Source organism: Phalacrocorax aristotelis, chromosome 4 (genome assembly GCF_949628215.1).
Source record: "Phalacrocorax aristotelis chromosome 4, bGulAri2.1, whole genome shotgun sequence".
In the NCBI taxonomy this organism is placed as follows: domain Eukaryota; kingdom Metazoa; phylum Chordata; class Aves; order Suliformes; family Phalacrocoracidae; genus Phalacrocorax; species Phalacrocorax aristotelis.
This window is the reverse complement of record NC_134279.1, coordinates 65,837,443-65,858,437: the sequence shown is the minus strand read 5'-3', so window position 1 is coordinate 65,858,437 and position 20,995 is coordinate 65,837,443. Positions and strand designations below refer to the sequence as shown.

General features: G+C 42.3%; 1 protein-coding gene across 4 annotated transcripts in view; it reads left to right on the top strand.

Annotated features, from left to right (window-relative positions):
- The first annotated feature begins 14,141 nt into the window (after positions 1 to 14,141).
- The window catches only part of SLIT2 (slit guidance ligand 2), a 277,299-nt gene continuing 270,445 nt past the window's right edge, over positions 14,142 to 20,995 (top strand). For all 4 annotated transcript variants that reach the window (XM_075091765.1, XM_075091766.1, XM_075091767.1 and 1 more), the window contains exons 1-3: positions 14,142 to 15,774; positions 17,647 to 17,718; positions 18,921 to 18,992. In XM_075091765.1, coding sequence (XP_074947866.1) covers positions 15,599 to 15,774; positions 17,647 to 17,718; positions 18,921 to 18,992 — 320 coding nt within the window. In that variant the 5' untranslated portion in view covers positions 14,142 to 15,598. The remainder of the gene's footprint in view (positions 15,775 to 17,646; positions 17,719 to 18,920; positions 18,993 to 20,995) is intronic.

Below are 20,995 nucleotides of genomic sequence, written 5' to 3'. Positions count from 1 at the left end.
CTTGTGCCCATTGCCCCTTGGCCTGTCATTGGGCACCACTGAAAAGAGTCTGGGCCCATCCTCTTGATGCCTGCCCCTCAGATATTTATAGCTATTGATGAGATCCCCCCTCAGTCTTCTCTTCTCCAGGCTGAACAAAACCCGGTCTCTCAGCCTTTCCTCCTAAGGGAGACGCTCCAGTCCCCTGATCATCTTGGTAGCTCTCCGTTGGGCTTGCTCAAGCAGTTCCGTGTCCTTCTTAAACTGCGGGGCACAAAACTGGACACAGTACTCCCAATGTGGTCTCACTAGGGCAGAGTGTTGTGTAATCTTTATTAGATGAAGAATAAAAATTAATTTAGGCACTTGCTTACATAGTTTGCTGACTTTGGTTTGTTTGAAATGGGCAGTATGAAGTGTAACTGGAACAAGCCAAAAAAGAGCTAGCGGACGAGAGCAGTCTATTCATTGTGCTTCCTACAACCACATAACACTTAGCTCAGCTCTTTTCTTTCCTCATGCTACCCTGTTCCTTAGCTGAGCATTTGGTTCCTTTTTTTTTTTTTCCCCTGCTGAAAAGCCTGAGTCCAAAAAATATGGCACATCTCTTCTTCCAGCTACCTGTTTGGTCTCTCTTCCTTACCTTCCTCCAGTTAGTTAGTTCTTACTTTTGTTCTTCTGTCCTTCTAACGTCACTCCTTGCTTATCAGTCATGACAGCTGAGTTCCTTTATTCATGAGACTTAATGTCATCCTCATTGTTTTTGAAGCTGCAGGGAAAATGGATAATTTATATTTATAAGCAAATCAATGATCTGTTTTACACTATATATCCTCTTTTATCTGAAGTATAATTATGTCCTTCTGTTTAGCAATTTGATGCCCTTTTGCCCTCCTAGCTGTATCCACACTCCTCTGCCAGGACAGCTTGAAAAAGGAAACGAAATAAGTGGATGAAGAGAGAATGAGGTAGGTCACTTCTCCAAACGAACGAGATTTAGGTGGGTACCGTGATTAGCAGAGGAACAGCGTGCTGAAGTTTCTGCTAAAGGAAAAGAGCTGCCTATATAAGGAGAAGTGAACACTGACTATACTTTCTACAGGCAAGGATGGCAGTACTGTCTGTCCTTACAAGGTCTTCTTCACACTGCCTTATAAACTTTGCCAGACTCCAGCCACCAAACAGAAAATTTATGGTAGTAGTTCACACTTCATTTTTAGGAGCAGTTTCAAAGGGGTTCAGGATTTTGGGTAGTGGCTTTTTTCTTTCCTTTTTATTTCCCTCCCACCCTACTTTTTGATGGGGGAGTAAAGCTTCATCTCTTTTTAAAAACTTTGTCATCTATGATTTGAAGAGTCCTCTTGAATTTCAGTCTTGGTGGGACTATCCTTGTCAGAGGCAAGCCAAGAATATATATCTTCTTGTGTCTGAATCTGGATGGGAATCAGACATAATAAATCATTGAAAAACTGCTTTTTTATCCCTCAGACAGCACTGGATTGCTGCAAACCTTGTCCACTGAGATTCTGAATCTCTAAATGGAAAGAGGGGCTGGTGTCTTGTGGGGGACTGTAACCAAGTACAGACAATGTGGAGCAGAAGCTGTATAACACTAATGACTAAAACTTTGGGTCATAAGCATCTCAAGCTGGGCGCCTAAGATTCAGTGAAAACTTCAGACCTTAATTTCTTTGTGCATATAGAATGGTGATTAAATAACATCTTCTCATATAGTGGTTGTAAATATTTATGAATTGCATCAAATGCCAGAGTGACAAACAATGTGCAAAAACTCAGGATGAAATTCACCATTTTGTTTTCAGTGTAGGATACGATTAGTGTACATAGAAAAACAACACGGGGGCTGAGAAATACTGCTGACCACACAACAAACAATATGGGAAAAGCAAAATACTGTTTATCAACTAAATACCACTTATTTTGTGTACTGAAAGAAGTGAAGCCCTGTGGAGAATGTCTCCGCTTTTATTATCACAATACATGTACCCCAAGGACCCCAAGTAACACAGACACTGGAGATTTTTCCTATGCTTAACAAAAAAAAAAAAAAGGTGATAATTCAGATACTACTGATTGCAAGTATGTATTTTTTTCCCAGCTGTTAACCTCATACCAGTGACCTATAATTCACGGGTTCCACTGAGGTTTTCCGGGCTAGATAGAATACCAGAGTATTGCATTCAAATTGACTACAAAATGTTGAATATTTTGTTCTGCCTTCTGCTGGCTACCGACAGTGAATTTGTGTGTTCAGAAAGACTTCTCTTTAAATCAACACTCCTGTGCAATAATATTGCCCCAATGAGAGACTTTAATAATACAAGAAACCAGCATGTTTAAATACATAAAACCCACAGTAGGACAGAGAAACCACAACAACCCAGCAGGCCCCTGCAGGAGCAGCACTTAGAGTACTGAGAGGATCAAGGTGAAGACTGCCATATAAATTCAGCATTTATTAACTTGAGGAAAATATTTAGCATGGCTGAGGTTGCAAAATGAGAGTGAGAGAGGTGGTGAAATGGAGTTTCCAGGATGAAATAATCTGGAACTCTTACCAGTTTGAAAATAATTTCTCAAGTCTGTCTCACTCTTGTCCTAATAAGCTAAATCCTGATCAAAGGATTATTTATTCTGTAGATGTTGAAACACTGGTTCTGGGGAAGTCAGCATTCACAGAAATGGTTAAAAATGGCATTAGGGGAGAAAATACTTTGCAGTGTTCAATTTGCTGTTTTTACACAGTAAAAAATGTATTGTCTTTCATACAACTTTCTTCCTGTTTCAAATGTAGGTGTGAAGTTCTTTCCATTCCTCATCACTGTGTTAACAGAGAGCTAAACATTTCTCCGATGTGGCAAAGAAGTATGCCATGGACAACGTGAATTTCTTTGCAAACAAACTGTATGGTTAAGCTGTACTTGCTTTTGATTGTACGATCTTTATACACTTAGAAAGAGAAACCTGAAGTATTTCTTTCCAAGTTGTTAAACTCCTCTTTTGTACTTTACATGAGTTATGTTCATATTTGTTAGAAAGAGAATTGCAGAATATTTATGATTCCGTAGATGTTAGCAGGAGAGACAGAAGAGGAGCCTCTTACTCAGAACTGAATTAATATTCTCTCTCAGTATCAGGCCCACTGCGCTGGTGGAAGTGTTATATTTCAGATGAGAAACATTATTTTGCATAACTGAATTCTGGTGAATAGTACCCATGTTATCAGGACACTGGAGTATTTCAAATTATGAGTGAAATTATTCTATGATCACTAATCCTACATGAGAGGAATTGGATTTGTTTATATTTTTTCAGCAAAAAAGGTAGGATCTCTGTAGATTCCAATAAAAGTATTCCTGTGTCTAGAGTTATACAAATATCTTAGTCTCTGAAACACTAAGAAAGTCTGTTTAAACCCTCCATTCTCACCTATAAAATACAAATGAAAAGTTGCAATTTCAGGTGGATGAAATAATCTTAATTTTCTTATCCCAAATTGCAGAAACTACTTGCAATCCACATATTGGCAAAAATTAAGTATTCCTTAGGTATACCTGCAAGTTATCCTTAGAAGTAAGTTAACATACAGATAATCTTGTTCAGCCAAGGAGTATAAGAAATTTTTCAAATTACCTTTTCCAGTGTATCTTTGAATCTTATCTGCTTTTTTCTTCACAGAGAATTGTGGTTCCATAATCATTCTGGTTCTTTTCCTTATATCCTAAATGCTTATGTGTACCTAAATGTTTAGTTTTATACCTGTGTTAACCTATTCTCTGTGATCAAGCTTGTATGAGCACAGACAACGTGGTCTTTTTTCAAGCATATCTAGAATATGTTGTTTCACCTCACTCTCAGTGGAGCCTCACTGCTTTCTCTGTTCTTTATTTTTATTGATACAAACATTTTGCTCTTAGTTGAGAATTATAAAACATATTAAAGTCTGACACCTCTGGTTTCCTCTCCTGCTTTTTCAGGTGCTTACGAATGAGTTTGAATCTGAAACCATTGTCCTCACTCATTCTTACACCCTTGGAACACAGATAAAAATTAAGCTGTTCACTTAAAGCAATTTCAAGCCTTCTTCTCTTTCAGGAATCAGACTTCTCAGATCAAGCGGGTTCATAAACTAGCTTCCTGAATATATCAAATGATCTTATGCAGTTATTTTTGTTTCTCTTCATTTAAGTTTAAAAGAATCAATCATTCAATCTGGTGTTATTTTGTATGACCATTTTTTATAGAATATGTCATAAAATAGCAAAAAAATCTAAATCAGTAGAATCACTGCTTGGTGGTTCAGGAGTTGTTTGATGATGAAATCTGCTGCCTATTGCATTCAGGAATATCTGGTTCTTCCCAATACTAGTGGAAATCTAGACTAGAATCACACAATTCTCAGTAGTAATCTTTCTCATAATGCTGAAGATCTTTATCCATTTCTGACTTCCACCCTAGGTGACTGTAACAAGTTTCCACCATTAACATAGCAAAAACTTAATCCTTTACATACTTATCCCAGGTATTATCCAAAGGTTCTGCTTATAGATGCCTCAGGAAACTGGAGATTGGATTTATGTGAATAATTCATTTTATATTCAGTGACTATAGCAAAACTGGGGAAGATATTTCATATGAAAATTGGGTCAGTGTAAGGATTTTGCTTCCTGATTATTTCTATGTAAAAAAAAAAAGATAAAAATCAGGCAGCCAATCATAATTTCAAACGAAAAATCAAAATATTTAGGTTTGAGCATGTCAAAATAAAATTTTCAACTAAAATAAAGCATCATTTGCTATTTCAGTCAACACTGCTTATAAAATCATCTTGAATTTCCAAACACCATTTGTTGATGAGAAACTGCTTTTTTTTTAGTGAGAGAACTGTTCGTCTGAAAAGATTTCCTTGTCTCTTTTCATCTTCACACCACTCTTAGAATTTTCTTAGAATTAGCTTCATGATTCTTGCTACAGCTGTAGAAAAATGTTAATATGCAATATGGGCAGATTAAATATCTTTCATTATGTATTATTCTAAAGGTCTGCAGTGAAACTTGTACTCCATACCCTTAATGTATGCCTTTAGAGTGAAGTAGTGAAAAATTCTACAGTTCAGAAATACAAATCACAGTTTCTACCCTTTCCATTGGGCAATGAAGGTATATATTTCTGCCTTTCTTCTTCCCTGTAATCTTTGTTTTCTAGTGTCTTCACTTCTCTCCAGCATGTATAATGGAGAGGGAACAGTAGGAAAAGAAAGGCTTTGATCCATTTTCTTATACTCACCCAATTTTTTCAGGACAGCTGATTTCTGGACTGGCAGTTCCTCTTCTTGAGCATATTACTGTCCTTTGCAGGACATTTGTGTCTGCTTCATTCCTCTCGAATACAAGCTGTTCGATAATCGAAGATGCAAGTGTTAAAGGACATGCCTCCTTAATGTTACTTGTTTTAAAATACATATTTGCAGATCACCCTCTTGCTCTGTTTAAAGAATCTTCTCCCTTCCAGAATCCTTCCCTAGTGGAACTGCTTCCACAGCAAAGCCTTCCTGTTGCTTGTCTGTTGAGTTTTCAGACAAGAGAGCAAAGTGCCAGGTATGCAAAAACAACAGGAGGGTGAAAGGCAAAATATTTTGTTGAAAACACTGAGTCACCAACATGACTAGGAGGAAGATATTTCATGTTCCTATCAAACTATTGTTCTTCAAAGTTTGTGGCTAATGAGTCAAAATTTGTTTACGAATAGAATATACCCAGTTGAAAATACCTACCGGCTTTTATAGTTAAATATTATCATCAGCAGGTTGAGAGAGGTTATCCTCCCCCTCTACTCTGCCCTAGTGAGACCACATTGGGAGTACTGTGTCCAGTTCTGGGCCCCACAGTTTAAGAAGGACAGGGAACTGCTTGAGCAAGCCCAGTGGAGAGCTACCAAGATGATCAGGGGACTGGAGCATCTCCCTTAGGAGGAAAGGCTGAGAGACTGGGGTTTGTTCAGCCTGGAGAAGAGAAGACTGAGGGGGGATCTCATCAATAGCTATAAATATCTGAGGGGCAGGCATCAAGAGGATGGGCCCAGACTCTTTTCAGTGGTGCCCAATGACAGGCCAAGGGGCAATGGGCACAAGCTGGAACACAAGAAGTTCCACCTCAATATGAGAAAAATCTTCTTTCCTGTGAGGGTGCCAGAGCAGCGGCACAGGCTGCCCAGGGAGGCTGTGGAGTCTCCTTCCCTGGAGACATTCAAACCCCGCCTGGACGTGTCCCTGTGCCCCCTGCTCTGGGTGTGCCTGCTCAAGCAGGAGGGTTGGATAAGATGATCTCCAGAGGTCCCTTCCAACCCCTGCTACTCTGTGATTCTGTGATTATTTCTCTAGAAAATGTCTTTTAATTTATCTACAGAGAGAAACCACTTTCAGGAAAAATATGCTCTCATATACCCATTTTTAAGCAATAAGTGGAAAACAAAAGATTCAGCAATGTTCTCTCTAGGACCACTATCGTTTCAGTCCTAATCAGATACAACTGAAATACATTAACCCATCCTATGTGGTGATAAAGAAGCAAAAATAAAGAACAGATAATAAAAATAATATGTGCTCGGAAGTTTTTGCATGCTTAGACAAAAGCAGGATATAACAATTTTTCCTTCCAGGAAAACTGCCACAAAAATTTGAGCGATCTCAGCTCTCAAAGCATCTTTATCAACTCAGACATTTTAGAAGCATCCGCTCTTTCCCTTCTCCAAAAAAACTCCTCCTCAAAGCCAACCTTCTCTCCTCTCACAAGATCTATACTCAACAAACCTGCCAAAACTACAGAAATGTCCAGTGGATGTTAGGTTATGGCAGGACCAGGGGGTAGATCTATTTCAACTGAAATACATACTGGGAGATTTCAAACCAGATTTATGTATTTATTTATTTGTTTGTTTTGGTAGAATAGAGTCTTCAGAGAGAGGACAGAAAGCACTGCAGCTCTGGTTTCCTTGGTATGGCCAACAGAAGAGTTAACAGTGAAATGACTCCATTTTCCCTCGCAGAAAGACAAAGAGGAGTGACACAAAGACTGCCCATGCTTGTTCACAACATTTTCCACCTTTTTTTTTTTTTTAAAGAACCAGCCATCTCAATTTAAAATTACAGAAAAAGTACCCTTTGTACTATCATCAGACTCATCCATTTGATATGGACCCTGAAAGGGAAGGAAAAACTGTATAAAATCTAAAATATGTTGTTTTCTAAGTCTTCAGTGATATTAACAACCACAAGGTGAACCTGGAGAAATCCTTTCCAATTACGTTGGGACAAATACATTTCTACAAAAGTCCAAAGAGAAGCTGAGAAAGACTTGGAAAGGTCATTATGAAAAGATTAAAAAAAATCAGTTGTAGTTTATTCCCTTGTCCCAGGAATAAGTGTTCTACCTCTGCAGCTAGATGACAGTGAAAGCAAGTTGTGAGTTGCATTGATGGAATAAGTAACAGTTAGTCTCAAGAAGTAATGCCATTTTATCCTCAGATTCAGTTACAACAGAGGAAGCCTGACAAAATGGAAGTTGCAAGAAACGATATGCTCTCTGTTTATAACTACATCAGGGAGGCCGTCCCCAGGGGAGGAAAATAACAATTTAACTTAAAGGCCAGACATTAACACTGGAACAAATGAATATAAAGTAGCATGAATACACTTGTTGTGGAAATTAGGTTTGTGTTTGCAAATAGTCAAAATGAAGCCAAAACCAAACTGTTGAAAGATTGAGTTTTCCTAGTTACTTTAGATGGTAAGAGACTAGATCCTCCACCCTGCAAGGATATGATTAGCTTAGCACAAATTATCAGCCTTCATGCAGAAATATCAGCTTCAGCAGTCTGTCTCATGCAAAATGTCAGACTCGATAATTTGAATAATCCCTTTTACACTAACATGTAATGAATTCCTAAGAATTCACATGCTCTAAATTGGGATTTAGGATTCTCAAATAAAAATTCCTCATCAATTACAAAAGTGGTTTTTTAGTTGAAATGATAAAGTTCTTAGACTGCATGAGGTAGATGAGGTCCCTTGTGCCATCCCATGCAAGTAATATAATGTGTTCATTAATCTATGTCATAGGAATATTGAACATATAACAGCTATCAGATTTTCTACATTTGATTGCACCTGAGAGGTCACTGGTAAAGGCGAAAGACTTGTCTAGAACAAATTATGAGACACTTACTTGTATGAGAAGATACACCATATTAAATACTAACCATAAAACATTTAAATCTGGGTTTCAGGTAAATGATGAAATTAATTATTTATCTTTTGCATAAGAACTTGGGGAAAAGATTGGTGATGTTAGACCAGTTTATTTTCTGTTGTTTTCCTCTGCTGAAGAACTTCTTGCATTCTCCCTTTAAGTTTCAGTACACCAGTTTTTTATCCTTTGGAAATTCATTTTCTTAATACAGATTAGGTAGATTTATCCATGTATGTAGTGTCACAAGACTATTGCTGGTTGGGCAGCCTTTCATATAGCTCCTTAATTTACCAGGAAGCACACACAAAATTTAGCCTAGCTATCTTGAAACTATCCCATGTTGCCATGTGAAATCTAAGCATAATCGAAGCAAATAGAACCCGAACAAAGTAGTGTGCATACTCTAGCTCATGCAGCATGACTGTGTTTCACCAAGCTCTGACACTTCCATTTCCTCCCTCCCCAGGTTTTTCTAGCCACAAGGTATTGTAAATATTTTTCATAACGGGGTAAATTCTAATAAGATTCTTGCTATACAAAAGATCTGCATGGAGTTCTGCATAGAGTCTGCAAAAGATCTACTTGAAGTTTTACATATTTGAGAAACTGGAATAAATCCACTCTATTCCATTGGAATGATAATGGAGTGATTCAAGGTTTTCATTTTCAGCTCCTAAAAACTAGGAAATTTTTCAAATAAATTTCCAATCATACTTTATGGTAAGGCACTGTGAGACTCTAGATAGCTCCACAGGAGCCTAAAGGTTTTACATGTGTGAAATCCATGACCTTAAAAATTTGATAGTGTGCCTTTGATATTGGATAAACCTCAGGTCACTCAGCTTTAGATTAAGGATACATTTCTGAAATATTTACTACCAGTTGTAATGTTTATTATGGGTGTTGTTTCAGAGAAGTCAAGAAGTTTGATCCTTAGCTCCCTTGGAGAAGTTGTACAAACACAGACATGGTCCTACACCCCCTTCCTGCCAGCTAGAGTTTGCTTTAATCTTGTATTTAATTTGGAGGCATTTCAGACCTGTTCAAAACTTGGCTAGCTAACAACTAGAGAAGATACCTAGCAACTAAATAAAATCTTCTTTGAGCTAAAATATTGTGTGGATACACTTAAAATTTCGAAGTTGCTCTTCAGGCTGTAGTCCACTGTGAAATACCAAAACAGCTAAAGCTCAGAAAATACAGATCAGTCCAATGAGACTGTCTCAAGTAGTAAACGTTCAGAAGGATTAAAAGCAGAACACTATTTAAATAATATTTAACCATAGTTTCCAGTGGGTTGCACCTATCCCTTTGTGTCTTTGTTGTAATAGATTCTTACAGAAAAGACCTTTTCTTTCACGCTTATTCAGCAATGCAGTACATGGTTTCCCTACTCTTCTGTCGCAAGTCCATGCTTTTTGTTCTAACTGTATGTCCCTTTTTCTCCAGCTTCCTTTTTCTCTCTTACATTAATTTCTTTTTCTTTCCCCTTGACTCTTTTATTGTGTATGTGATGTTAGCTTGTTGCTCAGGTTCTCCTCATGACTTCTTTTGCGCTGATCAAGGCACAATCTTCCCCCTCTGTTGTGACCTGAATGCTAGCATTGTCTCTGCGTGGCTTGTTCCACAAGATCTATGCTTTCTTACAGGTAAATAGCCAATGAACGTCACATTAGCTTCATAGACAAAAGGACTTAGTTGCCAGTTTTTAATAATTGTGCTACTTTCCCTCTACCTTTCGTACATCATGTCTACTTAAAAAGGAAAAGCTAGGGGCTTGTGATCATTTTTTTGTTGTACTACACTTCCTAGCACAATTCTGACTGGAAGTGCTGGATGATCCTGAATTACAAATACATGATAATAAATAATAAGCAACTAATACTCACAGCCAGATGTCCTCTTTGACAATGAATATCACTGGTAGAAGGCTACTTATTTAACAGCTCATGGAAAATCGCAGCTAAAAAGAACCTGAAAGGCCGGTTAGCTAATATCCCTATTCAGGCACCGTATGTAGTACATCTGGATAATTCCTACCCAGGATTATCTGTTTAATACGTTTTAAAATTTCCAATAACAATTTGGCTTGGAGGGGATGAAGCAAAGACCAATATCGCCTGTTGGGTTTCACAGACTTCTTTACTACCAGCTTTTCTGATTCATAAACATTCCTTCCTGAAAATTAAGCCCTTCACTGGTTCTGAATATTAACTGCCCACTGTGCTGCTTACAAACACATTTTAATTTTGGGAAGTGTTATTATGCCTCTCCTTTTTCTGTGTTTGTTTTTGGGAGTGGGTGTGGTTTGTGGTTTTTTGTTTTTCAAGCGGATAAACGCACATTTTCCAAACTTTTTTCACAGTTCATGTTTGTTAAAACTCCTATGCTTAGTTTCATCCTCTGGAGTCTCTCTGTTTTATTTACGGCATATTTTAGGAATGGTGTCCAAAACTGAACACTTCATCCTACCCATAAAAGCTGACAAAAGTTTTTATGAAGCTTTAGGAATAGGTAAGCATTTAAGAATGCTTATCTCCCATATGTAATACATACATCATTGGAATGATGTTTGCCTTTTGTAATGGAATCTCCTTTATCCCAAATTTAAGATGGTATGTTTTCATCTCCGTATCCTTCTCTGGTGTGCTGTGCCCAGCTAGCCATTTTGTATTTATGCATTTAAATTTCTTTTTTGAGTGCAATGTTATGTTTATGACTTCCTTAAGATTTACTAATTTCATGTGTTTTCTCCAGTTTATCAAAATACTTCTGAACTGTTGTTCTGCCTTGCAAACTCCTTACATCCCTTTCCATTCTGGTATCATCTGTTAACAGTTGTACATAATTGTTAATCACTAATGGAATCATTCAATGGCATAACAGTCTCAACAGCTTTTTAAAAGAGTCTGCTTTCTATACACTCGCAGACCGACCATCATCTGTACTCTGAATAAAGGGATTGGGTTTTTTCACTCAGTTAAGTGTCCCCCTTCCAGCAATTAGATTTTGACTATATTTAAGTAGATTGCTTGGAAGAATGTTAATATGTATGGTGGCAGATGACCTGCTAATATCACCATCTACCATGCTTTCCCATTACCCACAAAGCAAGTTACCTTGTCAAAGAAGGAAACTAGATTAGTTTGTACTGTTTATTCCTGACATACCTCTATTGGCCATTTTTCTATCACCTTGTTGACCTTCAGTTATTTACAAATTGATGAGTCATTTGGTTCAGTATCTTTCAGGCATACTGTCCGTATAGAGCTGCAGTGATGCTCATAGAGCTGTTGTTCACCGAGCTCACTCAGATGCATCTACACAGCGCATAGCGTCATGCTCAGCTGTTAGCCACTGTTACCAACCTCAGCTGCAAGTAGGAGCTTTTCCTGTTTTGATGCTCTGGGTCCTGTTCGAAGATGTTACCTATTATTACCAACTTTGATCTCCTTATGCTAATAGTTCTGATCTTCTTGAGCATCCCCTTAGATTATCCTCCAAAGGGTGGAATGTTGTACAATGAGATTTGGAGAATGGAAGACTGCTTTTAGTTGCTGTCAGTATTTTCTGAAATGGCTGTAAGAAAATCTTTGCTCTTTCACTGGTGAATCTTTCTAATGGCTTTTAACATATCTTGTTATATTTTTTCCCCAGCTTCTTCCTCTGTGGGAATATTTTCCCTTCTAACTTTGGAACTGGCTTACAATTCATTCTGCAGGCAAGTGAGGCAGCCACAGGGCACTCCGCAGGGCAAGGTTCATATTCCAGCAGCAATACTACACTGTGTCTGACAGGAGGCCTCATCCTCAGATGGCTTCAGACATTGGGAGTTCTCCCATTAAAGAGTTTGGATCACAAAGTGAGAGTTTCAATGTGCTGGCAGGCAAGACTCTCAGGAAAATCAATCTGAATGAATGAAAGGTATGCTTCAAAGGTGGGCATGTTAAAAATCAATGAACCCCCCAAATAGGAATAAAAATTGATCTTGCTTGTACTTAGTATACTTCTCTTTGAAAACAAAGTATATTAAATTAAGCCCAGTTTAGATTTTGAATCAGCTCTGCATAGAGTAGTTTAGCAACATTTAACACTTTAAGAATTGATTCAGATTTTCTGAGAGTTACTATATTAAAAAATATTTATTATTTCTTATTTTTGTGTCTTCTGCAGCACTAGGCACACCACTGGTACTTGAACAAATAATGAAAAATACTGAATGGTTAACATTTGTATTTTCTGGTTTTTCTCTGCCTGGTGTTGTAAGATAAAGGATTTTAGTAGAGGCATGAAAGCAATATGTTAGATTATGTTTTTTTTTCTTTTCTGTTGCTTGCTAAAATGTTGCAAATCCTTTCTAAATCCTTTGTAAAGACCTAAAACAATCAAAGAGGAGAAAAGAGTGAAAAGCATTTATACATAGTAGCTGATGTCTTCCCTTACAGTCACTGAATTCTCCTTCCTGCATCAATCTAAAATTGGAGCATCTCTACGTCTTTGTAAGAACCAAGGTGCCATTATCGGCATTTGAAAACAGCACAACAATCATATTTACAGGACATTGTTTAAACAAACGGATCAAGAAAAATGAAACTGTTTTTTGTAGGTACACACATTGTTAGCAATATTCACTTTGGCTCATGGCTCACATTCTATGCTAAGAGAAGTCAGGAGTAACTTTGCTGGCTTCCACTTCAGCAGATTAACTCGGGTCTCGAATAGCATTTCTGAGAACAGAATGTGTCCTCTTGGTAACAGGCAAAAAGAGACAGTAAGCCTCTTGCGGGGATTGTGCAGCGGAGACCCCAGGGATGAAGAGACTCAGCTGGACCCAGCCATATGAAAGAAACTAGGGGCTCCCTTGAGCATTTCCAAACTACACCTTGCTGAAGGCTTAGTCACCCCTGCTGGGGTTGCCATCTATGAAAGACAAATCACCTTCACCTATTACTGGGGTCTGAAGAGCTGTTATAAATCGCACAGAACTGAATTCGCAAGCAACAAGAATCAAAAACAGTTAAAATTTAGTTAAGAGCCCGCTGCATTAGGTATTTTCCTAGGAATGCTGAAGATGCACTGACGATAAACAACACTTCAGGAAAATTTATCAGGAACATTGCATGTATATAGAATATTTTTTTTTTCTGTTAATGGAGAGTGTTTTTAAATGAGCACAGCAGTGTTAATGTTGCTACTCAACATATTTTAACGTATAGAATAACGCTTGCCCATTTTATTTTATTTTCGAAAATAATTTATGAGAGATCCTGGTGTGTTTCACACTGAAACTGCAACTGAAGAGAACGCCAAGAAAATCCTTCCTCGCTCCGTAGCGACTGCTGCACGAAGCAGAAAACACGACCCGGGGTGAGACGCCCGAGATGTTTACAAGTGAGGCAGCCCCCCCTCCGCCCCCCCGTTCCCTCTCCGGGCAAAACACCCACAAGGGTCGCGGCGGACCCCGGCCCCGCTCCCTCCCCTCCTTTCTCCCTCGCCGGGCGCTTGACGCCCGCAGGCCACGGCTGCGTGAGAAAGTCCGCGCAACAACTCCGTGCGGCGGGGGGGGGCGCAGGGGGGACCTGCCCCCCGCCCCCGCCCCGCTCCCCCCAACTTTCATTCATTGTTGCGGCCGCCGCTCGCCGCCCCCCCCCCCCCACCGCCCCCCGGGGCCGGGGCCGGGCCGGGGCCGGGCGGGGCGGGCGGCGGCGCAGCCAGTGAGCGCGGCGCGGGGCGCTGCGGGCGGGGCCGGGGAGGCGCGGCCCCGCCGCCTCTATATAGGGCGGCGCGTGGGGCGCTCCCGGCTCCGTGAGAGCGGGGCGAGGGGCGCCGCGCCGGGCCGGGCGGGGGGGGGCGGGCGGCGGCGTGGAGGGGGGGGTCTCGGGGGGGGTGCCGGCGGCGGGGCGGCCGCTCTTCCGGAGCACTTTCCGCGGGCAGCCGGTCTCCCGGCGCACTTTCCGCGGGCGGCGGCAGGCACCTTGCAGCGGGGAGGAGAGCCGGCCTGCGTGCGGCGGTGCCATCCTATTGTTCAAGCGGAGAGACTCGGGGTGCGAGGGAAGGAGCCGACGTGCCGCCTCCCTTCTCCCGCTTCCACACCTCCCTCCCCCCACCCCCCCGCCGTTTCCCTCCGCGCCGGAGGAGCGCCGCCGCCGGGAGCCGCGGGCCGGGCCGGGTCGTTCGGCACCAGCACCGACAGCTCAGGTGCACCGGCGGGATCGGGGGAAGGGGCGCAAGCCCTTCCCGAGGCGCTGTGCCTCGGCGGGCTCCGGGAGAGGAGGAAAGTTGCTCCCTTCCCTGCAGCAACCCCGGGAGCTGCTGAACTGGCCCCACCTGGAAAGACTGAGCAGTTCCTACCTTTCCCATCAGGTGCCTTTGCCGCAGCAAAGCCACGGTATCCGGGAGACCGCGGGGAGCAGAATCACGCACCCCCCGGCCCTCCCACTCTCGCCGCACATCGCTTGTTGCCTGGCCTGCCTCGCCGTGCTCCCGGGATCACAGGAGGATCTATAGCTGTGATCTGTCACCGAGGAGAAGGAGGTCGTGGATGAACTCCCTTCCAGCAGGGCAACGAATCACTTCTCGAGCTGCTTATTATTATCGTGCTCCAGGACCAGCCCTTTCCTGCTAAACTTGGCTTGGGAGCTTACAGCAGGAGGGGGCGCGGGGGGTGGAAAGCCAAGCCCAACATCATCTTGTGTGTTTGACTTTTTTTTTTTCCCCCCTCCCTCCTCCTCCTTCCGTGTAACAGTTTGATGAATGCCTGCGAGAGGGGTATGATTTGCTGAGGCGCCTCTGGCAGGGCGGTGTGTGCGCGGTGTCAGCCCCGCCGCCGCCCCCCGTGGGGCTGTGAGCGGCCCGCGGCGGGGGACGCGCGTGGGAGCGCCTGCTGCGCTGCGCGGACGGCCGCGCAGGAAGCGCGCTGCTCGAGACGGGGGCTCTGCGGCCTCCAGCCGGGGGCTCGGAGCGGAGTCGCTGCTTTGAAAGGGGCGAGGAAGAAGATAACAGGCCAGTCCAACTCCGCCGTACCCTGAGCCCCGTGGGTTTGCTTCGCCTGCGCAGGGAGCGTGTGAAGACGAGACCCGAGTGCCGCCTCTCCCCGCCGCCCGACGGGCTAGCGAGGGAGGGCCCGGGCCCGGCCCCCCTCCCAGCGAGGTTGCCTTCAGCTGCGGATCGGTGCCACCCACCTCACTTTGCCGGGGTTGTTTTCTTGGCTCGGCTTTGGATAGAAAGGACTTCGCTTTCTGCGCACCCTGAAAGTTGCCCGGGCGCTCCCCGCGGCGAGGAGGAGGGCGGCGCGCCCCGCGCCTCCCTGGGGCCGAGGCCGGCGGGCCCCGGCCGGGCGGCGGCGGGCGGTGATGATGTGCGGCTGGGGGAAGCTCGCCCTGTCCCTGGGGCTGCTGCTGGCGATGGCGGGCGAGGTGGCGCCGCAGCCGTGCCCGGCGCAGTGCTCCTGCTCGGGGAGCACCGTGGACTGTCACGGGCTGGCGCTGCGCGGCGTCCCGAGGAACATCCCCCGCAACACCGAGAGGCTGTAAGTAACCCGGCCGGGGCGGCGGCGAGCGCCCCTCGGCCCCCGGCGTCCGTCAGGGCTCCCGCCGGCCGGCGGGGCAGAGGTGGCCCCCGGAGCCGGCCCGGTGCGGGGTCCCGAAGCCCTATGGGGGTCGGGGGGTGTCCGTTCCCTTTCCCGGCTGCTGGCGGTGCCCGTTTCACGGCGATGCGCGGAGGCACGGGAGAGGTGGACGCTGCTCCCGGTCGCTGCCTTTCATCCCGGGAAGCCGCGGCAGGGAGCGGGGTTCCCGCCGCGGCGGGGAGCGGGGTGGGCAGGGCGGGCGGGCAGCTCCGCGGCCCGGGGGGCGCCCTGAGGCGGCGGCGGCGCAGCGGCCTCTCCCCCCGCCGGCGCCCATTTCCCGGCAAACTTGGCCATTGCGGCTTGCTTTCCCCGAGGCGCTGGGGAAGAGCCGGGCCGCGGCGCCCCGCCGCGCTCCGCGGGCGCGGGCAGGCCCCGGGGCGGGCGGCGGAGCTCCGCGGGCGCGCAGCGCTCGCTGTTGGCCCTGCTCCGCGGGGGGACGCGGTGGCTCCGCGCGGGGACGCGGGTCGGGGGCGCGCTCCCGCCCGCTGCCCCGGCGCCAAGCTGGAGCCCGGCGGGGCTCTGCCCCGGCGCGGGCACGCCTCTGCCTTCGGGCGGGGGCACGCTGGGGTGTCCTAGCCTCTTTCCCCCTCGCACGGCACCAAGCTGTGCCCTAACTGTGCTCCCTCCTCTCACCCGTCCGCTTTTTGGGACCTTTCTGTACCCTGCGGCTGGGGTTTTCGCGAGCCCTGGGGGCGAGCAAGCATGCGGCCGGTTATCTATCATATCGGGCCGCCGTGCAGGAGGGACTAAGGGGTGGAAGAGGTGAGCACGTTATTTCGAAGTCATTTATGTGTTGGCATATGAGCGCACGTCTCGAGTGATGAATTTCACTCAGGAAGAGTATCAGGGACGCATTTCTGCTGAGACTTGTGTGGTTTCTTTACAGTGGTGTTTTGGCCGCATGTGGTATAAACACCAAAAAAAATTGGAAATTTTTTTTCCCTTTCCTAACTACAGTGGGAATGAGCTGTAATTGTTAGGGTAGTCTCCATGTCATACCACTTCCTAATGGCTTACCTCAGGAATTGCCAAGTCTGCTTTTATTTGTAGCAATTGGAATTGAGAGAAGCTTATATCTTGATCCCAAAATGTTATGAAAAAGGGGTATATAACTCCAGAAGAGAAAGTAGTGCTGAAGTAGGAACAGAAATGCTAGGGCCTAAATAGTTTTCTGTTGCTTCTGGACACGCTTTGCCTTCTGCAGTCAGTATAGCTTCCCGTGCAGCAAGTGAAGGGTTTAGTTTTGGTAAAATCACATTTCCCATCATGTACATTCCAACAACCTTATGCTTGTTTGAAAGCTGACGTTTGTTATAGGAAGTTAAGCCCTATTTTGCCTTTGTAGCAATACTATGAAAACTGGAACTTGCTTAAAAATGGTGAAAATTGTCTTGATTTCAGTCACGTATTTAGTTTTCGTAGCAGTTAAATACTGTAATATATATATAGTAGCTTTAGTGGTTTTCTAAATGCAGTTACAACCACGTTGAGACAGGTTTTGAGTCTTCTATGTTGTTAAAGATAAATGTGAGCTTTATAATGGCAGGCAGAACTCACTTTGTAAGGGTCTCTTATTACAAAGTTTGAAACTACTGCTTTCAAGATAAACCTTCGTTCAGTCACTTGGAAATCAGGAACTCCCAGTGTTAGTTGTGGGAATGGTTTGTTGGGTTCATTTACATCTCCTAATTTCTGAAAATGCTGTGTCCATGAAAACAAACAAAACAATTTGAAACGATTTTAATTTTGCTGCTTATAAATTATTCTTCTTAGGGATCTTAATGGAAATAACATCACAAGAATCACCAAGACCGACTTTGCTGGTCTAAGGCACCTTCGAGTTCTGTAAGTTTTCTCTTTCTGTCACTGATACCTTTTAGGACTGATGCTACAGTTTGTTATAAAAACCATTGAACTAGTTATCTTTCAGTTTATAAGCTGGATGGGTTATCACTTTTTACCTATTGTGCTACTGCATTTGAACTTACAGCCCCTCCCCCATGTGTTATACGCTGATACGAATAAGTGATTGCCTTAAATATCACTTGTTTAAAATTTCTTAATCTCTCCTTAAGGTTATGAGAACTTGAGGATTTAATTTGGCATGTAGTTTATAAGTAAGAGTTGCTAAAATTGGTTGAATAACTGTTGGAGTGACTTCGGTTTAAGGTTAGGAAATTCATAATTCACACTGAAAACGGATACTTTCAACCTGAAGGGTAAGGGAATTCATCATGAAAACATTATTTACTGAATTTAAAAGCAAGTCCCAGGTGGTGGTTATTGCTTTTGTACAGTTCCAGGGCAGAAAGGAAACATTTTAACAGTGAATTTGAGTAAGGAATACTTTGGTTTGGTTTTTTTTGTAAACGCTTTTGTTTCAAGCATTATGAAGCTTTTAAAGTTCTGTGGGGTTTTGTGTTTTAGGGGAAAAAAATATAACTAATACCAACTTTAAAATACTGCAGAATTTACTTTGCTTATTTGTTAAGGCTATTTAATTTGAGTAGTCATCTAAAATCCTTTTCTGTTTCCCTCTGAAACAGACTACCATGTTGTAGTAATTTTTTATTTTTTCACAAAACCAAACTATTGTTATGATTACAGTCTCTGCACAGTCTCTCACTGATGTGTTTTCCCAACACCACAGTTCAGTGTTTTTGTTTTGTTATTCTTGTGTGAGACAAATATTGCCTTCATACTGTTCAATTGTAGCCTTGTAACTTGCCGAACAGCAACGGTGTATGTGCGTGTGCACACAGCATGCATGCATATGTGCAACTTTTTAGCTTGGGGCTCTTAAAGTAAATGAGCAAATGTAATACCTATTCCTGTTTCTTTTACTGAGGGTTATTTTTCCCCTTTTGGGTATATGAGCCCATGTAAAGTGTTGATGACTGGGGTCCGGAAGGTTAAAGTGGATGTCACTCTAGAATAACTGTTGTACTGTTTTAATGAGTATGTGGTCGTCTTTAAATGACTACTGTTGATTCAACAAGTTATCTCGGAGCTATTAAAACTTTTATATAAAAATTTCTGTATTTCAGGCAGCTCATGGAGAACAAGATTAGTACTATCGAGAGAGGAGCATTCCAGGATTTAAAAGAACTGGAGAGACTGTAAGTATTTTTAATTCTAAATGTATGAGAATTTTTTCTATCAAATTAGTTGTGTTTTAAGGTAATCTGGCCAGTTCTCTGACATAGAGTGGTAGATGTTAGTCTTGGAGATGTTGGATGTTTTAGACAATGTCTTATTGGAAGTAACTGCTAGTTATAAAGTGTTGTCTTGTTATGTGGTATGAAAGCAGTAGCTGAATTCTACTCCCGTTCTTATGGTTAAAGATTTTACAAAGGCTTAGAAAAAGTATGAACTGCTAGCTTTCAAAAATTAATTGGATTTGGACTTTAAAAGAAAAAGATGGAGTATTGTGGGGAGGGGAGCGTATTGTCTGATGGAGTTGAAGTACAAACACCTGCTTGGTTGCAGTAGGACATAGAAAATGAGTAATTCCCAAACCGGTTTAGGATTTATAATAGCTGCTTAATTTTCAGTATGTACTTTCTTATTTTGCGGTATTCCTTCTAATAAAAACATTTTAAAAATGTTCAACTTTCAACCTCTGACTCGTTGAAGGCAAGATGCTGATTGCTGGATATAGTTTCAGTCTGGAGCTAGGAAAGTCTATGAACACCACCAATAATGTATATGTTCATGTAGAACTTTAAAGTAGTGTCTTCGTTATCAGGCGTCTTAGTTGCTGCACTTTCATTGTATTACCTTTTCTGTAAGCACACCTCTGAGGTCTCATTTAGTTTTTCATTTGTTGCTGCTTTAACTTCATAAAAGTATTCCTACTTTACTCCATTGAAAAGCACCGTTGGCCTAAATGTTCTGTTTGTCCTACTATAGTTGTGCTCTGTGTCCACAGCTGCTGTGTGTTTAAAACAAAAAAAAAAAAACATAAACCGTTATGGCTTGGTCGGTCATATAGACAAAGCTATTCAAGGGACTTAGTAACCACCAGTGCAATTATGATATTTCTATAATAGTTGAAATATCATGTACTTGAAGATAATTACCTCATTTTTTCAAATAAACTGAAGTAACTTTTTGACCTAAAAATTGAAAGTGTCATTCTATAGTGCAACCTTTTTTGAATAGATTTTAATGAGATTGATTGCTCTTAGAAATGCATAGTCTTTTTTTTTTTTTTCAAAGTCCTATTAAACCAGACTTAATGCAATGCTTTTTACAATGTGTTTTAAACTTTGTACGAAGTATAGGGGTTTAGTACAGCTTCTCCTGCTGAGGGGAATATTGGAATAATATACACACATTCCTAAATCTGGTTTATAGGGTCTAGCTAAAAAATTAAACAGCAGCGTTAGTTCATGTTGCAAAAGAAAGTACATATACATGGAACATTAATAAACATTAAAAGATCCATGCTTTCACTGTGAATGTGGCTTGACACTAAGATACTAAATACTTGCTAAGTTTTAAAACAGTATACTTTTTCTTGATTATCTTGAAGCAAGACCTTGCTATGTGATTTGTTAAGTGTTTAAAAAATTATTTTAACTTATGTCATAATTTCAAGGTAATAGTAGGATTTCTGAAGTACAGAATTGTAATACTAAAAAAAACTTTACTAGTAAAAACTTGCTTGTCTATAGTGTTCACATTTTGCAATTTCTTTTTTTATTCTCTCATGAGAAATCTGAAAATCTTTGGAAAACAGTAGGTATTTTCCAGTTATACAAGGTTCTCATTCTGAAGAGAAATTCTGATAATTGTGGCTACTTTTGTGGGTTATTTTTGTTGCCCCCTCAGCAGACACACTATGATGTTTGAAAGTTTAGTTATTTAGACCTACAAAGTTAGATTCTGTTTTATATTCAGAATTATTTTGTATCTGCTCCAGTACTTGTCAGTTTCTTTAATTTGCTGGAATTCAGTCAGTGTTAGGTGTGTGGGTGACTTGTAATTTGAATATATATGCAGGATGTCTTTAAACCGCCCCAGCTGTTGGCTAAGAGCAAATATTTCATATTTGTGAGGAAAAGCTGAGAAAATTCCTCTTGTTTACAACTGCCAAGTCCATCTGATGAAGGCGCAT